The 22,824-nt window shown below is 33.6% G+C and overlaps 1 protein-coding gene across 10 annotated transcripts in view; it reads right to left on the bottom strand.

The window, feature by feature from the left end:
* The window catches only part of RYR3 (ryanodine receptor 3), a 242,759-nt gene that overhangs the window by 34,412 nt on the left and 185,523 nt on the right, over positions 1-22,824 (bottom strand). For 4 of the 10 annotated variants that reach the window (XM_082058587.1, XM_082058594.1, XM_082058590.1 and 1 more), the window contains 11 exons: positions 20,529-20,659; positions 19,639-19,959; positions 18,145-18,385; positions 16,534-16,621; positions 16,334-16,426; positions 11,180-11,194; positions 8,046-8,216; positions 7,522-7,581; positions 6,289-6,420; positions 5,310-5,422; positions 2,248-2,347 (listed from right to left, as the gene is read on the bottom strand). In XM_082058587.1, the coding sequence (XP_081914713.1) occupies positions 2,248-2,347; positions 5,310-5,422; positions 6,289-6,420; positions 7,522-7,581; positions 8,046-8,216; positions 11,180-11,194; positions 16,334-16,426; positions 16,534-16,621; positions 18,145-18,385; positions 19,639-19,959; positions 20,529-20,659 (1,465 nt within the window). Of the gene's footprint in view, positions 1-1,083; positions 1,181-2,247; positions 2,348-5,309; positions 5,423-6,288; positions 6,421-7,521; positions 7,582-8,045; positions 8,217-11,179; positions 11,195-16,333; positions 16,427-16,533; positions 16,622-18,144; positions 18,386-19,638; positions 19,960-20,528; positions 20,660-22,824 lie in introns of all 10 variants that reach the window. The other 6 variants (XM_082058591.1, XM_082058589.1, XM_082058592.1 and 3 more) reach the window with 3 other exon arrangements.

Raw genomic sequence — 22,824 nt, 5'->3', positions numbered from 1 at the left:
GTCAACTTCAAATATTTTTTGGCAGTTTGAAATATAACATATCCAGCACTGTCAACAGTGCAGTGTATCACATCTACCTTAGCTGCATTATCACTCCTTTGTAGGGTTTGTAATTATTGTAGAATTGTTGTAATTATAGTAACTGTTGTAATTACAGAAGTTCAATTTACTTCTCCGGTAAATCTGATAGAATTGTAATCACTGTGTCGATTAATGGCCTCATACCTTTCTTTACAAAGAAGCAACAAAATCAAATGAAGACTGTGACCATATAATTCTCCAGAGTATGAGCAGAATATATTAGCTGTAATTACAAAAAATCATACAACCTTCTATACCACTGGGTCTTTAAAACACACAACATGACTGGTTTTGCTAACACTGAACCATCTCCTGATACATCTTCATATGATCCATGAAGCTATATATTCATTTTCATTGTGTTTACATGCTATGGAGATAGGCCGCTTGGAAGTATTTTAGACAAACTAACTACAAAGAGGGAAGAGCAAAAGCATTAGTCTTTCTGAATTAATATTCCTTAACAAAATGCTGAAGTTAACCAATCACTTTTATCAAGTACACATGTAAACTAAATTTTTGCTGAATATGGCTGCATACATTTACTTCTCCTTATGATGTATCAACAAGAAAACAGCAAAATTAACTTGTTTCAAAGCTGAAAATGTTAAAATTAAATATTATGCATCAACAAAAAATTTAAAGAGGGGAAAAGGATCAATTGTGTCAAGCTTTAAAAATCCAGTAGATAAAATGTAGGAACATAGGAATTACTATAATGACAAAAATAGTCTGACAGTTCATCTAATCCATTTATCATCCCAAGAATGAGTATCACATAGTTCGTCTGAAGGCATAGACCATCTTAATGCACATCACAGGATTAATGCCTTTTTGACCACAGCAGAAAATGACCTTATGCCCTGAAGCATAAGGATTAATATTTCATAAGTTTATGCATATGCATACAGTACAAAGAAATTAAATATAGGTTATAATGGATACATAAAATATACACTGAAGTGGGCACTGAAAAATCTGCCCAATTATGTCAGTACTTACAGCCAAATCTTGAACTAGTTTCTCCTCAAATGAATATTCCTCTGTTTCTATCCAATAGTTCTGATAGCCATGGAGGAAGAGGTTAATAGAACGGTGCCTGGGGGGGTTGTGAAAGGGAGATCAAGAGGGGTAACGGAACATCGTATAACAGCTCAGGTGGTTAATGATTAGTAAGGATACATATTTGTACAATTCTGATCCTCTGATTGGTCAGTGAAACAAAATGCAAAACATAACATTCAGTGACAAATCTGCATGTGCTTTTGAACGTGTACTTTTTTTTTTTTTACAAATATGTGTACATTATTTTTTGTTTAGAAGGCTTTGTGAGTGCTAATATAAATTATATGTGAAAATGCAGTACTAGAACCTTAATGCAAGTGTAGGAAAAGCATATAGTTGAACAGACTGAGAATGAGTGGGTGGGATTAACACCTATGAGGTGTAAATCTAGTTTACTAGATTTAGGACATTGAGACAGCAGAAGTTGGCCATCAACACCAAAATGATTTTCAAGTGCTTTCCAGCATCTTATCTGCAGACAATCATTGCCTTCTTCCACATAGAGAACGCTAGCCTCGGCTTCTTTGCTTTCAGTTCAAAATCAGGGCAGTATTAATGTGCCTTCAAAGAAGCTGGATTAGAAGTAGACAAAACCTGCTCTAGAAAATGACCATTTTTAGAAAACTCTTAGGCATATTAATTACTACTATACAGTATTCATTGTTTTAACTTTCCACAGAAAATACACCTCATGGCAATAAGACTACACATAAAAGTGGTCATTTCATTTTTACATTACATTTGGGGGAAAATATTGTTTTGAGGTGCACTACATGAAGTTACAAAGGTTGTTTCATGTGGCCTTTTCATTTGCTTTTGTCCTGCACCACTAAAAAAATTACACAAGGTTGCTGTATATACTATGACTTGTTTAAATACATTGTGCACATGAATTGTTATTTTATAATGGAATAGCTATTGAGCCAGCCTTCTAGGCTCTCCTGCTGGCACTGGTGCCATTTTATTACCAAATTTCAAAAACTGACCAATCAGAATCTCCTCTGAAAAATTGTACAAAGTCATGTTTTATGATAATATCAGATCATGGCTGGGAAGGAATAGTGTGCGCATAAGGAAGAGGCTCTCCACAAGTTACATTACCGTTAACTTGAGTATAAGCCTGTCATACTGAGTTTTTTCATGTACTTTTTCCAGCCAAACACGTTGAAAGGTGCTCAGGAAGAAATTGCTAATTTTGTGTCTGAAGAAAAGCATATAGGTTTTCATTGAAGAAAGGCACAAATTAAATTCAATAAAGTAGTCAGAAAGAATGTATTCGTAAACTGTGTATGAAAAATTGCCATGTACAACATCGCTGTATCTATGGGCATATCCAGATGACAGCCAATAAGACAAATAATTTCAGATTAATTTCTTTAAAACATCAAACATAAATACACACATCTCAGAGAAGACATCACTTAAGACATTTTTCAAAGCCATGTGCATTCATTAAACACAGAACATTTCCTAATTTAACTGATTTTTTTTTTCCTTGAAAAATAAAAATATTTTAAAATACAACTATTTCTTATGTATGTCCAGGCATTTCTCAGAAAAGAGAGTACTTGTAATATTTACAGTTGAAGTTAAAGTATTTTTTCTATGATTTAACAAACACTTGCACATCAATAGACATTTCAATTTCTGAAATATCTTACTGGAAGTCCTAAAAACTGATACATATAAGAATGTATTTTGAAGAAAAATAGATTAAAAATATGAGAATAAACCATATTAAAAAACACCTAAATCTCCAGAAAATTTTTGAAGAGTGAAGATTCAGTCTTCTCTAGGATTAAATGAAAGGGTACCACCATGTTTGCTTACTGCCCTTTAGATTAATTGATTTTAGCATCAATTTTAGAACTACCACTCCCAGTATAAAGCTGCAACTAAAATGAGGAAATAAACAAGATCAGTAAAGTTGCATTTGAAACTCTGGTTAAAAGGATTTGCATAACTCCTGGAGTTAATCATACCCCACTTGAAATGATCTCCCTAGGGTTCAGAGATGTCTTAACAACATAATCAGTTTGAATGACAGAGATAGTTATAGGTGCATAATAGTGAAAGCCTCATTTTCCTGTCAGAATACTGTGATTTATCCAGACAAATAAAAAAGTGTCTATAAACTAATGAATTTTAAAACTTTGTTCTGCACTTATCAATTGAGCAATATACCTACCTAGAAGTTCCTGCTCATTGCAGGGGGTTTGGACCAGGTGACCTTTAAAGGTCCCTTCCAACCCAAACCATTGTATGATTTTATGATTCTACATCCAAAGTGTTTTTTCCCTCTTGCCTATTTTGAAGTGCAGACACCACAATGAATTGGTTAAAATAGTTTTATGACAGTTTATTTTTAGAATCTACAAGACAAAATAACTGGACAGATTTGCCTCATGTTCATGTTTAAATTAGGAGAAAACTCCACCACAAAATCTACCATGAAGTTTGAGAAGAACCAACCTCAATCTTTTTAACATAGGAAAGTTTTTAATGAAAATTACAGATAATGAAATCGTTTTACTTCAATGTATATTATTCCATATTTTCTTGAAAATGAAAATACAGATTCATAACCCATTTTGCCTTTTGGCAAGTGTTCCATCAACCTCAAAAATAATAAATAGAAGTGGGTTTTTTTGAAGGCAAAGATAAGATGAACCATTTTTATCATTTGGGTGTTCATACATATTTCAATGATTTTAAGAACTCACAAATCCAGAACACTAGTAGCAAAAAATGCTCACAAAAAGGTAATACTGAAATGTGTTTTATTCATACCACTTCCTCTTGTTTCTCCAAAAACAATTCTTGAAGATGAAATAGCTGATACTAGGCAGTTTTTTTTCTTATGTTGTACTTATACTTTTTAATTTCTCTGGTTCTTCAAAGATTTCCTGGTGGTAGTGTGACAACTCAGTAAAGTTGTTATAGTCTAGAACTACTACATTTTGTAAAGGAAGGATGTGTGCTTTTTACTTTTTGTCTTGTGCAAACCTAACATTCTTCCAATATGTCAGTGGCACAGCTACAGACCTCAGCCAGGCAACCTCAAGCATGTAGGCTGGCTTTAATAAAGGCATTTAAAAACGCAATGCAACTCATCTGTTAGATACTTTGCAAACAATCTTTGAACAAAAATATTAATCACAAAAGGTGAACACATGCAGAAGAAGGTGAGAAGCAAATTTAATTAAAGAGCTTATGCTGTATCTGAATAAAAGGCAGATTTGTTGAGAAGGAAGAGGGTAACGGAAATGACCCTAATGCTGCATGGTCTTAATATTCTGTTTAAAGTAGTAGATGGATCTAGGCACAGGATGCAATTTTTCTCAGACTTTGTGGTATCTACATTCAACTAGAGTAAGAAGCAGAGCAACACACAAGTCCAAAATATCATTCTGCACTGCTATGGCCCAACAGCCACTTTAATGCATATATTAATAACATTCTGATGTAGGAGCTAAATATTGCCTCAGAAAAGTTAAAGAGCATGAAGTGTTCATGCAATAGGAGAGGACTAGCCACACAAATCTTAAAAAAAAAAAAAAGAGAAAAGAAAGAGAAAAGAAAGAGAAAAGAAGAAAGGGAAAGGGAAAGGGGAAGGGAAAGGGGAAAGGGAAAGGGAAAGGGGAAGGGGAAAGGGAAAGGGGAAGGGAAAGGGAAAGGGAAAGGGAAAGGGAAAGGGAAAGGGAAAGGGAAAGGGAAAGGGAAAGGGAAAGGGAAAGGGAAAGGGAAAGGGAAAGGGAAAGGGAAAGGGAAAGGGAAAGGGAAAGGGAAAGGGAAGGAGGATTCAAACACAGGAGAATAAAGAGTAACAATTGCAACCAATCAGAGGCAAAAAGGGACAGAAACAGCAACTTCTTAATTTTCACAGATAACTTGAAGAGCTATGCAGAGTAGCAGCTGACAAAAATGAAGCATTTTCGTTTTGAAGCTGTGTAATTCCTATCGTCTTGTCCCACTCTGGTTATTTGTCATGAGACAAGTATTTTGCTACTGTGAGGAATAGCTTATAACTAACCAACTCTTCTGTCTCAAGCAAAATTACATAGGCCTAACAATGAACAAACTTGTAGGTGTACACACAAACAATACTTGCACTCAGGAATGTAAACAAAAGTTAGAAAAAAATAAACACTTAAGCCATTTACCTTGGCAAGTTGTATAATGGTGCCATTCTGAAACACGCAACAACAGCCCTTTTGCGTTGTTTTGACAGGAGTTTGTGCCAAACAGCTTTCTTTGATCTCAGTGGTTGTTCAACCTATGGGAAAATATCTTCTAGTAGATACAGTGGAAACTCTCAACTTCTATTCAAGATTTTATTTTTAGCAAGTGGTTAATGTAGTTAGCAAAATAGAAATTGTTACAAACACTCCCTATCATCTGAAAAAAAAAGTTATTGTTTTGTTTTTCTCCCTTATTTTTGTTTGTTTATTTGTTTTTGTTTTTAAATGAATAAGAAAAAATACTTGGGACCTTACATATAATACCTCTCAGTTTATACAAAAAAGCTCGAGATGGAAGAGTATCTCATGTGGGACTCCATGGTAAAATTCCAGAATGGTTATTTTGCCTGTTTCTAACTATATATATGCAATTGCTCGTGTGAATGAATTTCTGTGCTACAGTACTTGTGAATGAGGTGGATTAACTTTATGTGGGAAGTGTACAAACGCCTTTTGGCATTTAAATTGTATCATTTGAATGAGCAGGCAATAGATTCAAAAGTTGCTACAGCATCCTCAAGTGCAGAAATAGGAGACAGGCTAAAACAAGTATATTGAAAATAAGTGCAAATGCAAACATCTCTTCCTAAAATTATAGAGTTTTTAGCTACACAATGTTTATGATTTGTATACTATTCTTGTGACTGTTCACAAAGTTTTGCAGGGGCAAATACACCCTGAGTTTCCCATAAAGCTAAACTGAGGCACTTCAACACATTACATTAAAAACTTCACATATTTACACGTTTGTATGTGTGTGTGTATGTACATGCATGCATACGGAAAAATAATTTTTATCTGGAAACTTTATTAATGACACTCACTAAAGCTGAAAAAGTCTCAACAAGGAAAAAACCTCATGCTGCTTTAAAACAAACACAGTGTAGACATTTAACTCTACCTGTTCCAGATGATACAGAGCAGCTGATATCCTCTGCACACGTTCCACATTTCTCTCAGGGTCAGGAGGTTCATCATTCTTCAAAATGTCTTTGTACAGATTTAACTGCCATTTCACAGCTGGATCATCAGACTAAAACCCAACATATTGCACATATAAGCTGATGAATGAAGATACTAAATTTGACTACCACTACTATTATTCTCATAGTATAACAAGGAATGGTACACGTAATCCCACTTCATCTGTACGCGTCTAATTAAAATTATCATCTGCTAGCTGCTCAGAAAAATTGCATTACATTTTGTATGCAGTTGGGTAACTGAACTCAATTCTGATGCAAGGTTCTGTATTTTTATTTCATGAAACCAAATAGAGCACCCTGCGACTTCTGTATCCCATTTAACTGCATTACAAATAAGGAAGCACATGAATTAATAGCACTCGGATTGAATTTAACTCCTTGCAGGACTGCTGTACCAGCAGTGGGAAGCTGTTATATGGACGCTATAAAAGACAGCTGGAATTTCAGTAGGTGAAGAGTTAGAGCCCAAGGGGGGATTTTTGTTTGGTTGGTTTTGGTTGCATTTGTTTCTGCTTTTACTCTTGTTGTTTTCAAGACAGAAATAGAAGGAAACACATTAGAATTTCTTAGTCTGTCCAGTTTAAATTTACGTAAGCACAGATTTATAGCAACCAGTCATCTCCCGTGGCAGATAAATCAGCTACTCCTATTATGTTCAAACACTGTAGGATATGATCTAAATTATCTGTTATTTACAGAATAACGAGGACTTCACTTTGGTATCGTGTTCAACAGTGTTTTGAGCATATAAATAATAGAAACATAAATGCACTTACGAAACTCTTGTGTTAAGATGACACAAGCTTCTTATTTTATTGTAGTCACTTTAAAATGCATATAGTAGAAATACTATCTAATCTTTACAGCAAGTTAAGTTCAAGAAGAGATGCTGAAATACTATATTTTTAATTTTATTTTCTTCTTGGGTCAAGTTCATTCTAAGTAATTATAGATTTAAAACTGCCAATATCTCCATTCTTTACAGTTGTCCCATTCTATAGGGCTTCCTGAACCTTGGAAGTACCAGCCAAAGCTGGTATTTTTTATTTTTTTTTTTTTTTACTTATCATGAAAAACAAAGCAGTTGTGATTTCTGTGTTTTAAAAATGCACACCAACATCCTCAAGAAAGATTTTTTCTTATATTACCTTTTCCTGCAAATGTAAGTTGTTACGTAAATGTTCTTTGACTTCTTCATCAGTGTCCCTCTGTAGAAAGATAGAAGTATTTTTCAATTTTGGTTATGATCCATCTCATAAGAACATGTACAAAATATAACAGCTATTATTTTAATATTAAAAGTTAATATCTTTTGTTTGCAAAGTACTTCATTTACAAGAAGGGCATAGGACAAAGAATTTCTTTAATTTTGACCACAAAATGTGTTAAACATTGAAGAGAATTAAAGCTAACTAATGGTATTTCAGAATTTTGTCCAAATAAATATCCATATATAAAATGTACATTGTATAAAAATGGAAAATATCATGGAAATGATGGCAGCTGTCTATACACACCATGTTTTCTTGTGAAAGCACAATTAGCAGCTATAATTGCTTACAGTACAATGATATATTTAATTATATGGACTGCTTAATTATCTATGCCTCAAAGTTCTGTTTATAAAGTTCGGGTTATTTGCCTTAGGAATGACTACCATATAGACACTTACATGGCTGTATCTGCTCTTAGCCAAAGAGATGAGCTCTTGATCTCCAGGAGTACACATATTCAAACCAATAGGAAGCATCTTTTTAAGTGCAGCTACAATCAAGGATGTTTGTATGGAGTACAAATCCCCTCTACGTTTTGTTTTCTTCCTCTCTTGATCTTGTCCACCAGACTATGATTAAAAAAATGGAAAAGTAAATGACTGTAATTCTCTGATCACACATTTTTCCAACATGCTCTTCCCCTAATGATCCAATGAAACTATGTTTTTGATGTATTACAATAAATTTAAGATGCCACATTAGAGGAAGGGTGTACAAACTTGACTAGGAAATGTAAAGGAACACTTTTGGTATGCAGAAATTGCAATAACAGTAATATAATAGCAGTAATATACTTTTGTGTCCATTCATACATATAAATCTAACAATGTTTTCTGGTTCTTACCTCTCAAATCAGAAACAATCCTAAAATTAAAAGCTGAGTCGGTCTCAGGGGACATTATTAGTCCTCAGTGTTACAGAGACAGATTCAAAATGTTTACACTTTCATGAGAAACTCACTTAAAGGTAGTTATCCAGGATATGAATTAATGAATATTGTCTGATTTGTCTTAACTGAAAAATATCAGTATCTAAAAGGGTTTGATTCAATGCAATAAAATGCCAATGAATTAGCTCCTCAGACAAAAGCACTGCCCTATGGCTTTAGCTAATACAACTAACTCTGGCAAGAAAAATTAAGTCTTTTGCATCTTTGGAGATAATGAGTAATAGGAAAAGGAAAATAAAAGAGACAGATAAGTGAACAGCACAACAGAATAACATCTGCCCTATCTTCCTACAACAGACACTGTACAACAATACTTCACACACAACTTTTCATTTATGAGACAGCAAATCGAAATCTTTAGAACAGACCCATATATTTAATGAACATATGGTAAACAACAAAAACATAAAAATAGCCCAGTTCTGAATTCTGTACCTAGATTAAACTCCTACTAGACTCAAGGGGAGTTTTGCCTAAGATAAGATTTCAGGACTAGGCCTCCAGGCTTATACACCACTACAAAATAGCAAATGCTTGCATTTAACCCTCCACATCCTTTTCCCTCTGTCAATTAAGTTTTAGTGATTACTGTTTTTGTAATACATTGTGTAGTTCCACATAAGGATACATCAGAATCCATTGCAATTAATTATTTACCAATTATTACTACACTATTATCAGAGTAATCACTTGAAGAAAAAAAGGCAGCCATACATATTCTACTCCATGGTAGATTTTGGCAAAGTCTGTCTACTAGATGGTAAATCTCTGTGTCCATAGCTGATGTTGAGCATTTTGAAGGTCAGAGGGAATACACAATGGATGTGGCTTCCTTTCTTAAGGGACTAACAATTGCAAGAGAGTACTTTGCCTCAAAGCTTTGCTTTTGGAAGTGCCTTAGAAGTAGCAGTGATGTAATGGCTATAATAATGACGTTATTTGTACTCTACATTGAAAGCAGACACAAACAAATCCCACAATGTATCACTGCATTCCAGTGGCGTCACTATGCATCTTAAACAGGGAAGAACAAAATGTATAATAGATATATTAAAAAAAAAAAAAAAGGAGAGATAATGGTTTACTTTTCTTCATGCTTGAGGACGTTTTACACATCCAATTTTCTTTATTTTCATTTGAGATTAATAAACTAGGTATGAAAAAAATAGGTGAACCTTAAAACCTGAACATTTTTTAAACATGAAAAGAAGATCCATTCTGCCTTTGCCATCAAATTCTGCTGTCTGTGAATTCACAACTCCTGCTGATAAATGTGTAAGTAGAGTCACGGACAGAAACCTAAATGACAATACAATTATGTCTCTTTCAGTTCTAATATGCACCTATAAGAGTAAACACAATACATGCATTTCATATGTAAAAAGCATTAAACTGAATATATTTTGCCTAAATACTTAACTGTACTAGAAGGACCTTAACAAGAAGAATGAAATAATCTGGTTGCCTGATCTTATTGGTGTGAGGACTTATACACACAATTTGACATATCTTCAACAAACACATAAAGAATTACAGATTCTCCAGTAAATTCATTATAACTCAATACACAATCAAAAAGAATAAATAATTTAGCTGTACTAAAAAAATCAGCTAGAACTGGTTAAGATGATGGAATTAATATTTTTAGTATTTCTAGCGCTCCTTAAACTTTTGATTCTCCAGGATCATCATGAGAGCATTCATTAATTCCTACTCTATATACCTGGGGAAATTTGACAATAGCAAAGCGTGAAATCAGGTCTATTAGTTTAACACAACTGCTCTGGTTTAACTGATTAAAAACTTTTCACAGCATCATGCGTGCTTCTCAGCACACATGGTAAAGGGAAAGGTGAAAGGGCTTTATGCTCCATTTTGCTGTTCGTTCTCCTTCACCAATGAAGAATACAGCATAGTTCAAAAAGTACTCATCTATCTTAGAAATTCATACTAAAAAGATAATATAAGTGATACAAAGGAAGGGGAACTATGGTTCATTGAAGACAAAGAAAACTCTGAATACATTAAATACATAAAAGAAATCAGGATTATCCAAGTTTTGTCACACCTCAAATCTTTAGTAAAGGTCTTTTTAATTTTGGAAAAAGGTAGGATTTGAACTCTATATCTAATTTAAACTTACTGGTTCTAATGCAATCTACAATTTATTTACAGACAGGCCATAGGTTATAGCACAATTACCCCATGCATTTTTGTTGAATATCATAAGCCAAATACATTTTTCTGATTACTCTACTTAGGCATTGCTTTTGCAATGTCTGCTGCAATATAATAACAAAAAAAAATCAGAGTCCAGAAAGACAGCAGAGGCAGAATGTAGATCTAAAATAATTACAAAAGCTAACTTTACTAGATCTTCACATTAAGCAACACATGGGAGTGCCAAAGGGAATTTCAGGTGCTCTGGCCACATACTGCCACTTTAACTTGGGGAAAATTTATAGTAGGTAGAACCTGGGCCTTCACTTTGTGACGCCACTGCTATGGTCAATGAAAAGAATGCCTGGAGCCTGACCATCTCTAAATCTAAAACAAAGACACATCATGCACTTTGACCTGTACCTTTACTTGCATGGCCTGTATGAAAGAAAAATAAAGGGAAAAAACATGAGTAAAAGGGATGAAAAAATGATAATTTTACAAGTTAGTAATAAACTTACTCAACTTAGGACAATAAAAATACTATAAGTTTGTAGCTCAAATTATAGACTGTGAATGTATAATCAAATGAGATCTTAGTGAAATAATTCTTATTCAGCTTAATCCTTATTAAATGATAAAACTTCTGAATTTATCTGTTGCCATTCAGCACTACCATTTGTTGCTTCAGTACATAAGGAACTATATCTAGTAAGCAGCACATCAATATACTAACTATTGCATCTTTTCGCAATATTACTAAAAGGAGGAAGGTGTCTGGACCAGACATTTTCATCAAAATAGCTCTTTCTACCTCTTTTCCCCTACCATAATATGATTGAGAAATGTATATTTAGAAATGGAAATCAAACTACCACTGTGAAGATGCAGCTTTTCATTTATAGGTGTACTTTTTCCCATTGCATAGTTCTTTACTGTTTTGAAGACAGCCTGAGAGAAAACTGACTTAAGCTAATATCTCTCAGCAGTGCCCATTTTGAGAACACTACTAATATACTCAACTGTAACTCTCATATACCTACAGGGTTTTTTTTTCCTGTTTCTTATGTTAAAACCATAAATACACATAAATAAACATGTATTCTAGAGTCAACACCACATTGTGTCAGTCAGTCTTCAGAAGATAACAACAAAACCATGAAGTCATGGTAAAACAGCAAAAATATTTCAACTGTTACTCAAAAAAATAAACACAAACAAGACTCCTATGGTAGGTCTAATATTAACGTTGTTTTCTTGTGATACTTGATTTATCCTCAAAATGTTGAAGCTAAGCTGTTATTAAATTATCTTTTTATATACTACTATATTTATATCACATAGTGAAGAAAACCAGCTATAAGTCGAGAAAGACAGAAAGAATAATCATCAAGTTAAGTCTTAGGCATTTTAGAACCTTCAATGCCTTACTCAAACAAATAGTAAATTTTAATTGACAATTTCAATTGTGTGAAATATGTAGATGCTGCACAGACATGGCTTGGCAGATATACACTGAAGTAAAGACAAGATGTTAATTATGTTTCATTTATTAGAGATGATCATAAAAGAAATCTACTCATCATTTACCATAGCATACCTAGAGAAAAGGTATTCTATGCAACTGAAATAGTCTCAGAGATCTAAAAGTCTGGCAGAAAATACTAATAAGAAATCCTCTAATTATTGTAAATTTGTAAATGATATGTATTACCTATTACAAGTGGGCACAAACCACAATGTTGTTTTATAATACAAACTTGGATTTTATGACTGCCTCAAAGTTCTATAATAGGTCTATCCAATTACTTTTAAAAATAGATACAAAAAACCTCCTAATGAGGGCTAGTCAAATAAAACTTCAGGAGGATACGCAAGTGTTTAGCAACTGAGGTTATATATCCAACCACACATTCATTTAGATTCCAAAACTGACACAGAAAAAATGCCCACATATGTACTACACATTTATTATGCACATATGAATGTATAGTCTTTTATACCAACTAACTGTACAACACCATAGGACATCATTGCATCTTAATCAAAATGCTATTTTATCAACAAAGCTATGAAGGGTTCAAAAATAACAGATTAGTGCAGCTGAATGTGTTTAAATTCTCCATTTCAACACTTCTATACCAAATCTATTATTTCAATGTAAACTAAGTTACCAATCTCTCTCAGTCTAAAAGTTCTCTAACTTACCATTCCCCTCCGAGCAATCTGCTGCCATTTTTTTAGAAAAGAAAAATTAAAAGACTTGCTCAGCTGTTAATACATTTATTTGAGAAAATATTAACAAAAGTAATATTGTATATTTAAAATACAATGGGTACTTGATTTATTGATTGTAATGATGAATCATTTGTCACCATTGCTATTAGCTACTGACAAATAATGTGATCCTAATTTTTCATCCTCTGCATATTTTTTCTGCATATGGCATGTAAAGATATAGAACCTTCCATACATGATATATCATGCCTTACATGCTAGTACTATCACAGTCATTTGTATCTTAGGAAAAACGCTGAGTCTCAGTTGTAAGACAGGCAGGTGTGTTAAGCAGAGTCAGATCAGCATGGGGCCTTATTCCTTTAAGAGACCCCAAACTTGAGCCAACTGTTAACAGCCAATGTCCATATTAATCTATACATTCCTATGCTTCATAAATACCAGATATGATTGCTTCCACTAAAAATAATATCAATAACGAGGAACTGATGATAAAGAGGAAAGTGCTAATTATTCTGTTAGCATACTACTTCCTGAGCTGAATGCTAATATTAAAGCAAGAAATTATAAATATAATGTTCCCTAATGTAATGTCCTCTACTGATAATTCTCTGAGGATACAAATAACTATCAAACCTTGTAAGAAATCCTGGTACTCAATTACTTCGAGGATTTCCTGTTTATTCCAAAATATGCAGTCTTACAAAAATCATTCAGATCTAAATTTAGGTTTTAACGAATGTGCTGTTTTAGAGCACTCGAATTATATATTATGAAATGGTATCAGTTTCCTGCTTAGAAACCATATATAGAAACCAATACAACACTTAGATGCCTCATGGATTTGTATCATGGTATTCAAGTGTCCTGGTTTCGGCTGTGATAGAGTTAATTTTCTTCCTAGTGCCTGGTACAGTGCTGTGTTTTGGATTTAGAGTGAGAATTATGTTGATAACACACTGATGTTTTAGTTGTTGATGAGTAGTCAAAGACTTTCCAGCTTCTCTGACCATGCCAGGTGCACAAGAAGCTGGGATGGGGCACAGCCATGACAGCTGACCTCAACTGACCAAAGGGATATTCCATACCATCTGACATCACGCTCAGTATATAAAGCTGGAGGAAGTAGAAGGAAGGCGGTGACATTTGGAGTGATGGCATTTGTCATCCCAAGTAGCTGTTATGCCTGATTGAGCCCGGCTTTCCCAGAGATGGCTAAACACCTGCCTGCCCATAGGAAATGGTGAATGAATCCCTCGTTTGGCTTTGCTTGCATGTGCGGGTTTTGCTTTGCTTATTAAACTGTCTTTATCTCAACTCACGTGTTTTCTCACTTTTACTTTTCTGATTCTCTCCTCCATCCCACCAGGAGTAGAGTGAGCGAGCAGCTGCGTGGTGCTTAGTTGCTGGCTGGGGTTAAACCACAACACTTAATCATCATGAAACAAATGCCTTTCTATGTGATCAGCTGTTCTGCAATCATTCCTGCAGATATGGTACCATATTAATAAAATATTCTGTCATGAACAATACAATCTTTTATTTCTTCCTATAAAAAAATAACCATGCACAGTGCTCTTGAATGCTATGATTTGATATCAATATGCTTACAAGAAATTATATGCATGTAAAAAAAAATGTACTGTACTGTATACCTATACGAAGAAAAGCACATATGCATCTACATCCCTGTTATGTATGAATATATTTACACAAGTATTTATGCATAATATACCTGTAAGTTTAAATACACATAAGAGGCATTTTAAAACGTAATCTCCAAAGAAAATTCTTTCAAATTTGGGTCATATAGATTCTTTACTTTCAATTCTTCTGATTTTATCCAAATCAGAGTGGCGTGAGGGATACCTATATTTAGTAAAGATTTATTTTGTAATTTCTGCCATGCCAGAATGACTAAAATATGATAGTGTTCATATCATATTATCCTACTATCAATACTGCAGTGGGACACAATATATATTAAATATCGATCATCTGATTCTAATCTATCATGTTTAAAAAAATAAAAGTACATCTAATTCTTGGCCAATTCTAATGTAGAAATGTTTAAGTATACATATTAAATGTATGTGTAGTCACTGCCATATGATAAGAGTACAGAGCTACATGTTAGACTCTTAAGGTGCAACAGATCATCAAATAGCTTGGTCTGTGCCCACTACTCATCTTGCTAATGAGGGTAATACAAACATTTCAATTCTATCACACAATTTCAAGGAGCTGCATCTTGAAAACAAGAAAACACATGAAAAATTTCCTTTTCCCCAAATACGGAATTCTCTATATAGTATGAATTGCTGTTCAGTGCCAGTCATGAACTAATGACAAAAAAAATTTCTATTTTTCTTGTAAACTTTCTAATACTAGGGTTTGGCCTAACCGAGCTTCAGAACTTAAAAAAATATAATAGAAAATAAGCAAACAGGGTTTTTTTTAAGAGAATTAAGAAATATAATAGCATCTGTGATTCTGTGATTTTACCTCTCTATTGTCTGAAGTTAGAGTAGCTAGGTTACAGACAGTCAAAATATAGTGAAATACAAAACAATAAACCTCACCACTTCTCTGGAACACTTTCAAAATAGGATTACTCCAAACCAGTTGCAATTATTAATAAAACCAAAGGTTCTTTGCTACTTTACGAATGCTAATTTGGAATTAGACTCCATTGGCTTTAGCTGAGAAAGGCAATCATCCTCAGTTAATGTCAAAGCATCATTTACCTTGACAACATGCATTTTCTCTATTATACAGGTAACAAAGGTACTTTCCAGCCATCATGTCGGCATCTTGTCAGATTGAAAATGAGCAAAAAAGAAATGAATGTGGTCATTAATAAAAAAAACCAAAAAAAACCCAGTGCATATGTGGCACGCTGTATGTATGAACAAAGGGGTATATGCAAAGACAGCATTCCTCCATAAAAGTTAACAGAACAATATTGATTGATGATCACAAGAAAAAGATCAGGCAACCAATATTTATTCACTTGCTTTTACAAAATAGTGAAACTTTTTTTTTTTTTCTGAGAGATCAACAACCCATATTCTCTTATAGTAATACATCTAACTTCTTCAAGTCAAGATCTTTATTTTAATCTTGTGTCTTTGACTACTTAGCAGACATTTAATAATCTAATAACTCTAAAGTACACAGCCTGTATTTTGCATAGTAGCTATGCAAAGAAAACAAAACTCTTTTTTGCTTCTTCTACCAGCACAGCAGATGCAATCTGAAAAGATTTTCAGAGCCTTCCTAGAACATACTGAACACATGCTGAAGGTTTAACTGATCCACAATTTTTTATTAACTTACTTTAGACATCTTGCTCTTGGTGTCTCCTGTTAAAAATGCCAAATTATTGATTTCATTCTGAATCACAAAATTTTGTTCTTCTCTTTTGAAATTCTAAAGATGAAAAAGAAAAATTACCAGAAGTTTAATTCATTCACAGGTACTCCATTTATATTTAAAGATGGAATGAGATGGAAGAAAAAGTATACATCTTATCTTACATGTGATTTACACCACAGGATAAAAACTTCAGCTACCATTCGAAAGAGCTCATCAGAATCTGCATCTGGTTTCTTCAGCCAGTTTGCTCTAATTACAAAAAAAAAAAAAAAGGAAAATTTAAAATTAGACATTTAAAATAAGATAACTGAATAAAAAACCCTCTATTTAATACATCAGGTTATATTTTTACAGTTAATTTTAGAATTTAATGAGAATCACTTCAATTTACCATGACTACAGAGATCATTTTCCGTGGAAGTTTAGCTCCAACAAAACTCCTAATTCTTGGCTTCTTACTTCTGCCTGCTCCTCATCCCCACAGTGCCAACACGTTTTTTTGCCTGTTCTGTGAACCATAACAGACCAGGCTGAAAAGCTAAACTCTTTCTCAGAGTATTAATCTATTTTTTTCTTCCATAATAAAACTTAGTTATCAAAACTTTGTGTTGATCCAAAAGAGAACCCAATAATGGGGAGAAGAGGAAGAGTACAGGGAAAGGAATAAGCAGGTAGAGCTGTAAGGACTGTCTGCTTCAATTGGTTTATTTTCGTAATCCAGGAACTAATACAACTATCAATCCAGGAACTAATTCACTCTGCGTCTCTCTGCACAAGGATGCTCAGAAAACTTGGCAAAATGAACTAACATATGTAGCCCTCTTAAAGAGCTCTAAATTAAAATGTATTAATATGACCATACATAAAGTGGGTATCTGACAGCAGACATGGAAGGAAATATTAAGTTATAACTTACACTCACTAACCCAGTTAAAACTATTTTTTTTTTAATTTGAAGTGTTTCCTTGCTAACAAGGTCTGACATTGTAAAGTGTGAGTTCATCTAGAAAAAGCAAATAATTCTCAGTGTAAATTGGTTCACAGCATAAATGATTATGCATGCAATGAACATGCTCCTAATTAGCCCAATATGTACAAACACCTTAGGAGTATAAGTGAACAATGATTGTGTAGAGAAGAACAAAGTTGTTAAGGACAAGATTAAGATACTGTAGATACTGAGACACTATAGGTCAGATACTCTTCTGAAGAGCATCTTGGGATCATGTTCTGGGACAAAGGAAAGGGAAAGTGTAGACACAAAACAATCCTTCAGTAAACTGTTGAGGAGAAATACTTCTGGTCATTCCAAAGGCAATACAATGTTGTCCAAATACTTTTATTTCCATTTAAAAAAACTGATATAAAAGATCAACATCTTTGTGGTATTATCTACAAACAGAATGACTCAATTGAGGCAAAATATTTTTTCACCCCTTCATTAACAGTTAAAGGTTTTAACTGTTTTTTAATTTTTGAAAGGAATATTCATTTGTTATGTCATTGGGTTATGGTAGCATAAATAACGAGTCTGGTCAGGATACACATTCTCAATGATAACAGTGCAGTTACAATAGGACCAAATAAGCCAAATGCATGTGAGAAAAAAGTGTGAATTCAAGGTATATCATTCTATAAATTAAGAATCTTAAAATACTCAGGATTGGATTCTCGGTGTAACATGACATACATTGTGCTCTTTCTGATTATCTGATCATGTACTCCAGTATATTACCTAATAAATATGAGTTTAATTATTAGTTTTTATTTACCTGTTGTTGTCTACATAACGTATCAACATTGGATAGAAAGCATAAAGGTCCCTACAAAGAACAGCAAACTCATCGAGAATTAGTAGCTCAGCTTCTTGGGTGTCAGATTTGCTATCTGCTTTCAGTTGCTCCTCTTCCATTACGATCTTTACAGCCTTCTTCTTCAATTTCTCCAGTGTTGGAATAAAGTGAGTTTTGAGCAGATCAGGCCTGGCTTTGCTGATGATGGGTTGAGCATAAACTATACATAAATACATAGATAATACTGTGATTAATGCACAATTGATTTTTTCCTTAAATTGATATGAACTCTGCAGTTCTAGAAAACACAAAGGTCATAGTGCTTCACGTATTTCTGAAGCATCATAAAATGAATATAGCTTTATAACAACTGTGTGTAGTGAGAGATTAAAAACTAGTTACTGGGAATTCAGGTAATAAGCATTTCAGTCTTATATCAATTAAACTACCATCGTTTTGGCAAGTCACATGTCTCTAACTTAGAACCTAAAAAAAAGTAGGAGTTGAGACACAAAGTCCCCACAAAAATACTGCTCGTTTTGTTTTGTTGGGTTTTGTTTGTTTGTTTGTTTGTTTTCCTTTGGGCAGGCTAATAAAATGCAGACCACCTGAGTAAAAAATCCTTGGAAGAGCCACAAAGTACATTATCTCCTTATGTAGGTAAGCAGCCTTTACAAAACTACAAGTAGTGGTCTCAACAATTAAGCAGCAAACTTCTTAATAGATTTTAATGGAATCCTTATTATTAGCTGAAGATCTTCCACAATTTAAAATAATATTGAAAACCTGGTACCAATGAGGCATTACAATTTAGCAGGAAATTATTACCTTTACATAGATTTTCTTGAACTACCTTATTGCATATTACACTTATTGCTCATTATACTGTTACACTGTTTAAGATGAATGATAAAATTTGGATACTGTAAATTTCTTTAGCTAGTTAGCTAATAAACATTACAGGACATTTTGAGAGCTCTTTTTGTTCATTTAATACTTGGCACAGCTACTCAGACAAAGCAACTAATCCTAAACTTGGATTACTCCTGGGATTATTTCACAACATACATTTTCTTGCCCTTTGTCCTGAAATTTCATGGACAAAATTCACAGGACTTACACCCTTGACTGCAATACTCAGTTCTTAGGTGTCTTGAAAAATCAATGGAAGTAAAAACCCGAATTAAATACTAAGGCTCTTACACAGTGCATAGAGAAGGTAAGAATTTCAATATCCACTCTTTTGTATAGAAAGCTCTCTGCTTACAGTGATGCTCCAATGTATGCATAAAAATAATAAAGAAAAAATTTAAAATATATTTCCTTTATTCTTTTTTATCTACTCTTTATCTTTCTTTCCTGCTGTTTTTAATAACAATTTATTATTACAATATCCCTGAGTAATATGGTGAAGTGTAGCAAGGTAATTAAATATTATTAGGTACAATTACTCTTTAAAAATATTTACAGTACCTGCGATTCTTTTCATCCAAGATGCTTCATCTATTCCCAGATTGTTGTTAATGATTTTCAAAATGTTTCCAAGAACGATGCTCAGATGCTCGGATGTTATCATTGTACAGCAAGGCCCAGCACTTTGAGGAACACTCTCAGAGCCTCTCTCCCACCAGTAGGATAAATAGTTGCATAGCATGGGTAAGATAACCTCAATGACATGAGGCATTTCAGTATACCTTGCTCCAGACTCTGCTAAATCATTAATTTCCTTTATTAGTCCATCCAACTGAGGGATCTCTGGACACATCTCTTCTACTGTATCAGGCATACCTAAAACTGCGAGTAAGGGTAGAAAAGCAAATGATTAGTTAGCAAAATAAAAGAGAACATCTACATTCATCTATGTTTAAACCCTACATACAAAAAACATTTTCATGCAGGTTTTTTTGTTACCATCTTTGCCAGACAAAACTATAGCACAATTTTGGGGTATATACAGGTCTCTCTTCTCATAAAATAGGTCTTTCTGATGGTGTACATTTAACAGTGATTAAGACAATAGCTGCCATAAAGCTATGGCTTTACTATAAGGTGTCCTGCAATTAACTGTTGAGCAGCCTAGCCATGTAAAAGTGCAAAACCGAGAGCTTATATCAATATTAGTCAAACTCTGACCATTGTTTCCATAATCATTCACACCTTTCACAGCAATTTGAAAAAGATTAAATTCACCTCAGGTGAAAGGAAACAAACAGCTCAGAATTATGGGTGAGACTAAAATTAAACTGTATCTAGTTAATGAACATTTGGGTTTTTTATTATTAAAATTTCTTTGTATTACTATTAGTTGGAAAGGAGCAAACACTTTTGTTTTGTTTTGTTTTAATGTAAGGAACAGTACTTACTCGCTCTTTCTCTTGCACTTTTTGTGTTGAAGACAGACAACGGGTTGTAATGGTTGAGAGAAGGTTCCAGGAACGCTACCGGAATGGCTGCTGCAAGAGATGCTAAGCACTCACCAAGTGCAGGACGCTGCCTGTATACAAGAGACAATAAAAGTTACCTGAGAGAAAAAGTCTTTCACTAGGCTTTTAATGTCTAGCATGCATTAGAAAGCAGCATTAATATTTAATGCTGATTCACTTATCATTTCATTATATTAGGAACTATTTGACAATTTAGAAAAAATGTATTTGTCACATGAAAAATATTACTGGAAATTAAACCGGTATAAGAAACACAGTTTGGAAAAAAAGAAAAGAAAACAAACCAACAACCTCCCCCAAGTACTGTACAGGTAAACTACTCCACAGCGCAACTGAGAGACTACAAATTGCAGAAAACATATCTAGAATAGGCACAATGAAGAGATTAGTAATTGCAGATTCTTATTATACCATTGGTTTGCTTAAACAAGGAGCAAAAACATGTAATTCAACAGGAATTTGTTTTGGCAGTCATATCCTTTTTCAAGAGTTCATTTATTTTATATATACATACACATATTTACATGTTTTGCTTCCAACATTATACCATTTACTTATTCAAATGATGAGAAACACTACTGCTACTTATTGAAGACTGATTTCATGACTTCGTGGCATCCTGTGCCGTGTGCTCTGAAAGGGGCAATTCTGCATCCCGCTCCACAACCTTCCCGTGTTCTTATATTTGTTTGTTCTGTGCTAGCACTAAAACTCAGAATCTTGATAAACTGGATGAAGGAACTGGTCCAGCTAAAAATAAACCTGAGTATAAACCCAAAACCAACCAAGCCAGACCAAGAGCAACAAAACATGCTCGTCATCTGGTTGCATAAACACTATTTACCAGAAAAAAAAAGAAAGGGGTGGAAATGTGCAGATGAAGGCGCAAAGCATAAGACCAGACTCACATTGGCTTAAAACTAAAGCTAAGGTACTCTTTTGAAGTTCTGATGCACTGTTTATACAAGACACCTTACAGATTTAGTTACACTTGAAATACAGATTGGATAAAGACACTACACACCCTTCATCCTTTGAAGCTCCGTTTTTCTTTCTTTCTTTTTTTTTTTTTAAGCATACATTTATATATACGTACCAAATGGAACAAATCACTGCATTGTTCAACCTCCAAGAATAAAAACAAATTTTAAAGGTTCCTTCATGTCAGCAAAGCCTTCCTCATTGTGTCACCTAAAGTCAAAGACTGTGACTCATTTACTACCTGAACTTCGAATGCCTATGTCAATTTTTAATTCACAGCCATGCTGGCATGTGAAGAGAGAAGCAACTATATATCCACCAATTTTTTCAGTTGCAGGAGAAAAAAAAAAAGGAATTGGCAAAAGCAATGACCTTACAGAACTGAAAAACATTATAAAAAGGATTTTTGTTCACTTGGCTGTTTCATGTAACACAATTCACATAATGTTACTCTATTTGAAGGGTAAATGCTCATTTGTTCTCTATACAGAATCACTACAGTTTCCTGTTGTTTTACTGCCAACAAAGAAAAGGACAATGCAGAAATAATTACCACAAAATTATAAGAAACTATGTGCTCCCCCTATACAACTATTTCATTTTCCTTACATCCTGACCATCTATATGGTGTACATTTTGCAATAGAATACATGATACATTAGTATCACAGATACCAACCACAGAACATTTCATTAAGAATAAAATTTTTGATGATGTTAGAATTCCTACTGTATTTTAAAAGCACAGCAATGTTCTCTTCCAAATTAAACTGTATTGAAAGATGCAGCGTTATATATACAAGAGATTTCAAAAATTTTCCTAAAAAGGAAAGTTTATTATATCTTTGCTGTCTGTTTGATCACAAAAGAAAAACATGGTGTATGTACACAAACACATATTACAAACTAATTTGAAAAGACTAACCTCAAATGCACTGAGGCTATTTAATCACATGCATTATAACATCATAATGCATGCCCATCTTTTTATATGAAAGGAAAATACCAAGAAACTGAACAATTATACAACGAGGCTAAGAGAATTACTCTTCAGTACACAGATATTTTCTTTCATATGGAAGTCCTAAATAGGAGAAACCAGGGGAAAACCTGTAATTTTGCAGGACAGAAATTATAAAACATAAAAATAATTTCAGAGCAGATAATGACTGACATAAAGAGCAAATAATGTAAAATAAATCTCTAGGGGAACTAGGTGATTCAATAGAATTAAT

Source organism: Streptopelia decaocto (assembly GCF_964273445.1).
Source record: "Streptopelia decaocto genome assembly, chromosome: 7".
Taxonomy (NCBI): domain Eukaryota; kingdom Metazoa; phylum Chordata; class Aves; order Columbiformes; family Columbidae; genus Streptopelia; species Streptopelia decaocto.
The sequence above is the reverse complement of the archived record's forward strand: the minus strand, read 5'-3'. Positions and strand labels throughout refer to the sequence as shown.